At 28.0% G+C, this 10301-nt stretch overlaps 1 protein-coding gene and 1 pseudogene across 1 annotated transcript; both read right to left on the bottom strand.

Annotated features, from left to right (window-relative positions):
• Positions 1-1313, bottom strand: part of LOC110272918 (protein LIKE COV 1-like) — a 3854-nt pseudogene extending 2541 nt beyond the window's left edge.
• Positions 1314-3787: 2474 nt separating this feature from the next.
• Positions 3788-8032, bottom strand: LOC107495932 (glucan endo-1,3-beta-glucosidase 7; the record flags this gene model as incomplete). Its single annotated transcript, XM_016117141.3, is given in 6 exon segments — positions 3788-4085; positions 4673-5029; positions 5348-5617; positions 5848-6086; positions 7632-7790; positions 7873-8032. Coding segments are annotated over 6 exon segments (1387 nt in total), but the record flags the coding sequence as incomplete, so codon positions are not given.
• Between the last annotated feature and the right edge of the window lie 2269 nt (positions 8033-10301).

Raw genomic sequence — 10301 nt, forward strand, 5'->3', positions numbered from 1 at the left:
GCATACCATCCTGTCATGAACTTCTTTGATGCCCAGCTGCGAATTACTTTTAGAAACGCCTGAATTATTAAATAACCAAAGAAATTCAAATTAATTTCACTGCATCAAGGCAAATTAACAAGATATATGATATGTATGTACAATAATTAACATAATTACTATTGGAACAAGCAGGGTTTTACTTGAAGTAGTGACACTTATGTTTTTTCGTCTAAATGATTATGAAATCAAAATATAATATCATTTTGTTTGGGGGAAATCCTAGTTATCGATCTAAGAGAACATGTTAATATTTGATTTGATCTCTGAAATTTAAAGTCGAATTTAAATTGATTTTTAAAATTATAATTGACTCAATTCAACCTCCAAAATTTATAATAATAACTTACGTTAGCTCCTGAGCTGATTTTCGTGAATGATTTGTTGATTTTGCATGTTAACTTATTAAAATTTGAACTTTTTGCCTAAATTTTATGTGACTAACACTTATTAGACCTCCTAAAAACTTGATTGGCTTCTCAACATCCTCACGAAAACGTCCATTTGGAAATTGTGTGCTGAGAAAAATAATCAAATTTCTAAAACTCTAATAAGTCCTAATTACATAAATAAATGTATCATCGTCAACGGATATTAACTCAATGATTGATGTGAGTTATGATTGTAAATTTCGGAATTCAATTTGACTCTATTAAAATTTTAAGAATCAAATTGAATCCGACCTCAAATTTAAAGGTTAAACTGAATATTTTTTCTTATAGAAACTTAAAGTACACACAAATCTTTGAACGTAGAAGGCAATTTCATGAACATAATAATGTTATTTTTCTTTGTAATAATGTAAATCAAACAGGACATATTACAATGGAGGAAAAAATGATAGAAATTAAAAAGAAAAAAAATATATAATTTGACGAACCTCTTGGCCAGTGTGATGATGATGTGGGGTGGGAGTAATAGGGCCTGGTGATGAATTATTAGAAGAAGATTTAAAGCCTCCATTTTGATCAGAAATGGTTGAGACAGGGATCAAAAGCTCAAGATCTCTGCTTGCAGCCATGATGTTTTTTCTTTGATTCCCAATTGTTGTTGTTGTTGTCTCTTTTTCTCTTTTCATGAAGAATTATTATTATTAATTAGGGGGAATCATGGATGATCATATGATTCATGATCATCAATTTGGTCACTCACTTCCTTAGAGGGATACTCGGAGAACCATGTAACAGAAAATGTTGAACTCTAACAAATCAATAAAGGGTTGTGTTCCATTTGTCCTCACCTTAATTCCTTCAATTTTTTTTTTTAAATATCTACTTACTTTTATAACATATATTATATTATTATGTATTCATGCGTTTTTTTTTTCTCAAGGGAAATAAGTTATTTTAGCTTCAAAGTTTTTTATATAATTGAAAAGAAAATTAAATTGAATTTTTCAAAAGAATTATTATTAGTCGGTTTTTATAAGAAAGTTGCAAATATTTTTTAAAAGTTTATCTAAATATATAAAAGTATTTTTTTCTTTTCTTTTTCCATTAAAAAGGTGACTAATTATATATGGACTTTAACATATGTATGTGTGGAATTGAGCCACGTCTATAGTTAACTTCGAAGAAATGGGTCATTTTTTTCCTTTAAATTATAAATTTAACTCAAAAAGTAGTAAAAAGGTGTTTCAAAATTTTGATATAATATTTTAATGAATTCTCTAAATTTTGAATTTATTTAAGAGAATAAAATATAATTTATTATTATTTATTTTATAAGTAGAATAAAAAAATATAAAAAATATTCAAAAATAAAAAATCACACTTTATCTTTTCAAATAAAAATTTAAAATTTAGAAGTTTTAAATTCAATTGAGTCATGTTGGATTTCTAATAACATAACTCCAATGATAGTGATTTAATTAGGATATTAAAACAAGATACATGGCTTTAGTTTGAAATTTTTTATATATATATATAAAAAAATCATACTTTATTAAATTGATTTAGTAATTAGCTTCTTATTTTGATTAAGCAAGTGTCAAAAGGTTAAAATTTTAACTTGTATATGTAGACAAACTTTTAAGAACTTGTTTGAAAATCATTTAATATAAGAAAAGAATTTTAATTTATTTAAAAAAATAAATTAATTTTTATGTGAAATTTAATTTTATTATTTAAAATGACTATAATATATTAATAGAATAAAATTTAAATTTAAAAAATATGTGAATAAATTTAGAAATCATATTTTTTTAACTAATTTACAAATGAAGAAATTAAAATTTTTAAAAAATTTCATAAAATATACTTTTAATTGTTCCAAAATAAAAAAGAATCTAACTCTAAAGTAAATTCTAACATTCCAAACAAATTCTAAATAAATATTAAAAATTCGTGCCAAATTAATTTTTGATCCAAGCCAAAATAAAAGATACCGTTTAAAAAAAAAAAGATTTCCTTGGTTAATACTTAATACACATAATTCTTCTTCAATTATGCAGCCTTAGACCAAACCAACAAATATCATCAACATATAGATTGAGTTTAGATAAGTTCGCCTAATTTTTAATGATAATCTGAGTATCGAAAAATGAAGCTTACTTATATTTAAAAAAACTAGTCATAATTTATCGAGTTTTATTAGTCAAATTATTAAGAATATAAAATTTGTATTCCAACTATAGAAGGCTTAAAAAAAAAGATCATATGACCAAAGTTTAAAAGATGAAAAATTTCATTTATATTTATAGTACATAAACAATATATATACATGGACCCCGGATTCCAAGTTTGACTCCATATATATAATAATAACAATAATAATTAAACTAAATCAGATTTCACCAGTTCACATACACCACAAAACACTGAACTAGCTTACTTGGTCTTTGATAGAGACATTTTCCCAAAAAAAAAAGGAAAATTACACTTGAAATAGAGGAAGATCCTCCACCATACATGCATGCACACTCTCCATTCCTTAGTGATTAAGAGAGAACACTTAAAAAGAAAAAAAAAAAAGAAGGAAAGATAAGTCAGCATGCTATTTTAGTGGGGGATGATCAATGAATCTAGGGTGGGAAAAAAATGAAAAAGGAAACACATCTAAAGAATATTTAATCATCCAATTAAACATGGATATGTGAATAAAAACAATTTAACTTTCTTTCATGTATAATTGAAGATCAATGTAAAAATATTTCAGGTTTAATTATTCTATTGGTCCTTATAGTTTAATCAAATTTTAAATTAGATCTATGTATTTTTTTCTTTTTAATTGGGTTCCTATACGGTTTTCAGTTTTATAATTAGATATTTTTTATGTCAAAAATGTTAAAATTAACTGAATATTTCTCCCAAAATACATGTGATTAATAGGAAAAAAAATATTTTTTACACTAGGAATGACCTAATTATAAAATTAAAAACAATGTAAAAAATAGAAATCCAATTGAAAATAGAAAAAATATAAAGACTTAATTGTAAATTTGATAAAACTATAAAGATCAATAGAATAATTAAACTAATATTTTTATAATAAAATACACAGAAATAATTTACCACAACATTTTCATGCAATTCATATTATATAGCATCTTGTAAATACCACCACCAAAATCTAACATTTTGATAGAAAGGGATGAACAACCTAGTATTGTGTCAAAGATAACAATGAAGGAACACATCGAACACTTAACAACGAAGTCTTTTCCCATTAGATAGAGTTGAAAAAATGAATCTTTTCAACACAAAGATTCAAAAATAGTACTTAGGAAATTGGGAACGAATGCACTTACTTGGATTATTCGTGGACAGTATAGCTGTCTGCGAGAAATCACAAGTCAATGGACTCCTTCCAGCAGATTGATAGAAGAGATTCATGGCAAATGCAGCATGGTTTGAAAGTGTATTTGGTTCAAAACAAGGTCCACCAGGTTGTATTGGAGTACAATCAATACCTTGACCACAAGCATAGTCCAAGTTTGCTTGTAGCTGCACATCCGTGACACCGGATTTCGGCACACACCATGTTGATTTATTTTGTGTTGTTGGCGGCCGTGGAGTCGCCGGAGACTTAGACATATCCGGAGTAGTCTTCAAACCAAAATTTTTAAGACATTAACATATATAATTGTTAAAACTTAAAACAACATTGTTGCTATTGCTATTTCTAGTAGAGTAACATTAAGGTGAGAACTGTAGAGAGTGTGATCATTAAAGGTTGCAAAAAAATGGCTTCATGGCCATTTGAGAATTGTGCTTTGTTTCGAGTTGGACTTGGCCCTGTTGATGCTGGAGTCACCGGAGGGTTTGACGACACGGCCGGTGTCGACGCAGGGTTTGAGTTCGGTACATCCGGTGTCATCGGAGATTTTGACACATCCGGACTCTTCAAATCAAATTAAAGAAATACATTGTCAAACACTACTACACACTACAATCTCTAGAAAAGAAAAAGAAAAAAGTTTAACATGAAACTATGAAGAAGTTCAGATCAAAATACTTTCTTCTAAGATGGGCTAATATTGACAAACTAAAAGATTGGTTCTCTATACTTTCTTCTAAGATAATTGATATGATGAAATATGAATAACACATAAACACAAATATTTTTCTTACACTAAGATTATGTCATAATTATATATTTAACCATAAAGTCATATAGAGAGTTATAGTCATACCGGTGCTACAACAGGGCTTGTGCTATTCTGTTGTGTCTGCTGTTTGGAGAGACCAGCATCATAGATCATGGATTGATCAGGGTTGAATAGACCAAAAGATCTCTCAGAAGTTGGTCCTGGCTTCAAATCCTCATCATACAATGCGAAGATGTAAGTGTCAACCGATTTCCCTGGCATCAATGGTGTCCCAACCATGGATCTAAGGTGCGCGATGAGGTTACCGTTGTAAGCCTTGGCGTTCTCAAGACTCGGACCAACCTCACTGCTGTCTCCTTTGTATGGCCATCCTGTCTCCGCAACCACGATCTCAACATCCTTAAACCCCATTGAGTTCAATGCAGAGCGGACAGCATCAACCTTCATTCAACCAACAACCATGTTACGTGTACACAAAAAGCAAGTACTAAATTACCTACCCTAAATGCTCAGTTAACTTTATGTAAAGTTAATAGATGAGAATCGTTAAATGATTTGACAGGTTTAACTAAATTGTCATCTAATTGCTTTCAGTTATCAACTTTATATAAAGTTAACTGCTCAGAATACATGATAGAATACGAAATACATATTAAAATGAGTTAAACAAATATATGGTGACTGCTTTGTGAATCGAACTAATCATGAACTATGACAAGTCAAATATGACAAAATATGATTTAAAATTGCAATGGAGACCTGAGCATCAAACATGTTCATGTATTTGATATTGGTGTTGGGATCAAGCCTTCCAGCATTGGGTTGAAAGAGGCAAAAGGCCAAGTTATCTTGCCTCCCAGGATCATCTCTATAAGCAAAATAAGGGTAAGGGTTGATGGCAAACGGCGACCCCGTGGCATTGTTAAACGACAACAATCCTTGTAAAACGGTGGAGTATTCCGGGTGGAACCTCCCGGCAGACGGTGGCTCCGAGTCCTTCAAGACCGCCATTGAATGGACCGTTGACACCTGTATTAAGTACCATACGAAATATATGTTAGAATACAAAATAACCGTATTACTGACAACTTTTATGTAATATGTAATGTAATTTCAACAAAGTAACATGAGAATCAATAATTTGACTGATTGATTTATGTGTTTAAATTTAAAACCAATAAAAAATTTCTCTGTTTCTAAAATTTTCCCCACATTAATAAAGATACTAATATACTATAGATTGAGCTGAGAGTTGAGACCTTAATCTTGCCTCCTAAATTGGCGGCATTAAGGGCATTTTGGACATTTTGAATGGCGGGGAGCATCTGGTTCATGAGGTTTGGATCGTTTGAAGTTATAATCTCGTTACCAACGGTTATGAGGATGATGTTGCTGGCTGGGTAGAAAGGTAGAACGTTGGAGCTCACCCAGTTTTTGGCATAGTTTGGATCCGATGCAAGTGATGGAATGTCCCCATTTGCTGCTCCAATTACGATTCCTACAAAATGTTCAATTCAACGTCTAAGTTACAAACGTCTGTTTGTCAATTTGTAAGTAGAAAATAGTTAGATGACAATTTAATTATCTAACTATTTCTGACTATCAAGTTCATAAGAACACATACAACTACATGCGAGTCTTCATCTTTTAATTTTAACCGGTCAATTATGGTCGAATCAGTAATTTACCGAATTTGATATAAAATATAAAAATAAAACATTAATTTTCAAAAAATTTTAAAATGCCATAAAAATAACAATATTATATTACTTTTTATAAGTTACAAACTACTCTAGTATTTAGCAAAATGACTGTGCATTTACTCCCATTTTTTTAAAAAATATTTAGATAATTATTCAAAAGGTTTATGAAAAAATTGGAGTAAAAAAATTCAAATCTAGATTTTTTATTTTTTAAAAGAAATTTAGATCATTCGTAAAAATCGCAAAAAAAAAATCACTTCATTGTCAATTTTTTAATAAGTCTCAAGTTTTTAATTATGTTTACAAAAATTCGCATCAAAATTTAATCTCTACAACTGTTTTTTAGTAAATATATTTGGTTATTTTGTTATTTTAAAAACTTATTTATCAATAATATCTTTTGAAATCATTTTTGTAAACACTATAAACTTTTAAATATCATTTTATATACACATAGCCGTTGTAAAAGAGTGTATGTAACATAAGATGCAGAGTTAGGACAAGCACCACCATTCAAAACTTCCATCAAAATTTTAACACTAACTTTGAATTACTTCATTTAGTTCCATATTTTCTTTCTGGGGGATGCTCCCATAAAGATGCATCAAACGTCTTTTTTTAAAGATGTTTTTTAATAATTAAAATTTAACACATATAATCACTTAAATTGTGTTATTTTTGTCAAAATTAGGTCAAATAAATTAATTTGACCGAAAAATAGTAAATCAAAATTTGAATCGGTCTAAATTAATATTTTTATAAAAAATAACTATAATACCCTTATTATATAAAATGACTAAAATACCTTATTATATATTAATTTTAAAAATTTTAAATTCTAGACTTTTTTTTCTTTGTCGTTATAGGGTTAGAATTTAAACTTTTCAATATATATATATATATAATAGGGATATTTTAGTTGTGTTTTATAATAGGGATATTGTAGTAATTTTTTATAAAAATATTAATTTATACCAATTCAAAATTTAATTTATTAATTTTTTTGTTAAACTGATTTGTCCAGTCTAACTTTTAATAAAAAAAATAATACAGTTTAATTGATTATATGTATTAAATATTAATTTTTAAAAAACATCTTAAAAAAAAGACGTTTTTGACATCTTTATTTAAGTGGCTCCCTTTCTTTAATAAAGTAATTTGTAAACAAGTATCTGAGAAATGAAATTAAATACGGCACAAGCTATGAAATTTTATTTCAGATTTTAATTTAAAAAAAAGCAAATAAATAACACACACAAAAAAAATAGAAGTCAAGTTTTAATAATTGCAGTCAATTTTTTTATTTATTTTTAAAAGGTTTAAAATATTTAAAAACGCACCAATTCCAGTGTTGGCGAGTGCTTTGATAATAGCAGGGTCGGAACCGTACAAGCGAACTTTTCCGATGGCGGTGGATTGGAGCAGCTTGGCGGTGGTTGACGGCGGTGGAAGGTTATCAGCCACCTGTCCATAGTTAACCCCTATGAATGATTCACCACCTGCAAATAACAACAACAATATTTGATTCACTTTCATTTCCCTATGATGAGAGAGAGAGAGAGAGAGAGAGAAGTTAATTACTTGCGAGGCTGAATGCAAAGAAGAGAGAAAGAAGGAGAGTAAATGGATCAAGCTTCGTTGCCATGTTTTGAAATCTGAACTCAACGAAATCAAAGGAAAGAACTTGCAGATATATATAGAAGGAGTGAGTTTGGGTTAAAACTCAAAAATAAAAACAAAAATTAAAAAACCTGGAAAGTTCATAATACACAGTGAGCAGTGAGTAGTCACATTAAGATAAAAATAAATAAATAAAGAAAATATATATTTTTTATGTTTGGCTAAATTATTTAATATAATATACGTCAATATCTTAGTTATTAATTTTGTGCAAGTAGTTATCTGAATTTATTTGTCTACTTATTTTTTACTTTTATTATGTCTATTTGAGATAAATAATATTATATGTATATCAAAAATTTATTATTATATATATATAAGTTATTTGTATATTTTTTATTAATAGTTGATTTAATGATTTTTTTTATTAATTTGTCTCCATCAGATAGACTTATGGAATGGTTCTGGGATTTCAGCTTAAAAAATTTTCTTTCATAACCAAAGATTATACTAATGTTAATTTATTTATATGCATTACGTATTTATGAGACCAGGCTAATATAAAAAAAAAAAGAAAAGAAATCGGTAAAATAACTTGTGAAAATGATTATGGTTAGATTACAAAATATAACTTAATTCTGAATAATTAATTTTTTCATTTTATTAAATATGTCTTAAAAATTTGAATTTCACTTTAGATATAATAATTAATGAGTCTCTTATTTTATAAACTCCTCACTCTTTTTTATTTTGTTTGATGTGCGACTAACTTTATGCACTCATCACACTTGCAACATTAGCATTTCCTTCAAAAAATTATAAAAATAACAGATGTCCAATGATTTTTGAATATTCATGAACGTTATAAACATTTCTTATTAAAACCGCCACAAAAAGTAAGTAACATATATGGCTGCTTTTGAATTTGAAAAAGTTAGAACACATGAATTGAACTCGTATATACAAATAGTCAAATACAATAATACAATAACCACTTATTTATTTATTTTTTTCAGATGTGGATTACTAAGGAACTTTACCTTACATGTTAATCAAAGAACATTCTCTCAAGTATTGCATGAAGTCACATTAAAAGTTTGAATGGTTTTGAACGACACATAAAGGAAAGTATTTTATTTTAGAATCATGCACTGTCCTCAAAAGCTGCATTCTTTGGTATCATATTTTGAGGCCTCTAAAGGGGGTCCCCAATTTAAGTAGAAAGGGTAAGGAAACCATGCCAAGGTTAGCATAATATTCAGGCACCAACACTCTTCGAATTTTTAGCACTACTACACCTAGAAAAGAGAGTATACACAGGTTAGAATGGAACACTAGGATATTCTTCATGGAGTTATTTTTATTACTGTAAAAATATAATTAAGGTAAATAGTAATCTTAAAAAAATTACCTGAATTTGAGTAAATTTTTAAAAACTTCCTTTAATTTTATTCGAGTTTATTCAAATCCAAGTTAACTAGTAAATTAACTCATTTGATATTAGAAGAAGTACGAAAAGACATGTCGAGAAGAAGAAATTTCACTTAATTCTTTACCATTTTATTTTATTTTTCTTCGAATGTAATGAATTTAGGTTGGAACCTTTTATTTTTTTTTAATCCTTAAAGTATAGTCCGTCTAGACTATTGATTTTATCTAATAAAATTTTACCCATTTTAAATTAAAAAAAAGTTAATTAATTTGATTATTCCAAATTTTAAATTTAACTCAAAAGTTTAACGATTTTTTTAACAATAGCATTTATTTTTATTTATTTTTTAAAAAACCTTTTATATCTAAGAAGATAGGGCTGTCAAAATGGGTTGTTTATCCATTTAAATGAGCGGACTTTGTCTATAAAATTAAGTCCATTTAAATTTCGGGCTAAACAGGTTGAGCGCAATTAACCCAAAAAAATGACAGGTTAAATGGGCTAACCTGCGGGGCTTAATGGGTGGCCCGTTTATCTTTTTTTTTTGCATTTTTTCAAAGAAAGTAGTAATTTGAGCTGATAATTCTTTTGATCCGATTCGAAAATTCGATCCATCAACTAAAAAAATATATAATTTTTAAAAGGTTTTTGACTTAAAATGATATTTTTTGTTAAAATATTTTTCAAAAAATAAAATAAAATGATAAATAGACTGGCCCGTTTAACCCATTGGGCTGATCATAAACGGTTCAGACTGAAAAATTGTGACCCGCAAATAAAACGAATTTATATGATCTAGCCTATTTAATCCACGAGTTTAACGGATCAGGTCTAAATAAACCGGGCTAACCTGTTTGACAACCCTGGAAGAAGCAATATTTATTTATATATTCTTTTGCAGAATAAAAGAATTAGCAAATTAACAAGCTATATTTCAAATGGTATAAAATTCTCATTT

The sequence above is a fragment of the Arachis duranensis genome, chromosome 6 (genome assembly GCF_000817695.3).
Source record: "Arachis duranensis cultivar V14167 chromosome 6, aradu.V14167.gnm2.J7QH, whole genome shotgun sequence".
NCBI lineage: Eukaryota > Viridiplantae > Streptophyta > Magnoliopsida > Fabales > Fabaceae > Arachis > Arachis duranensis.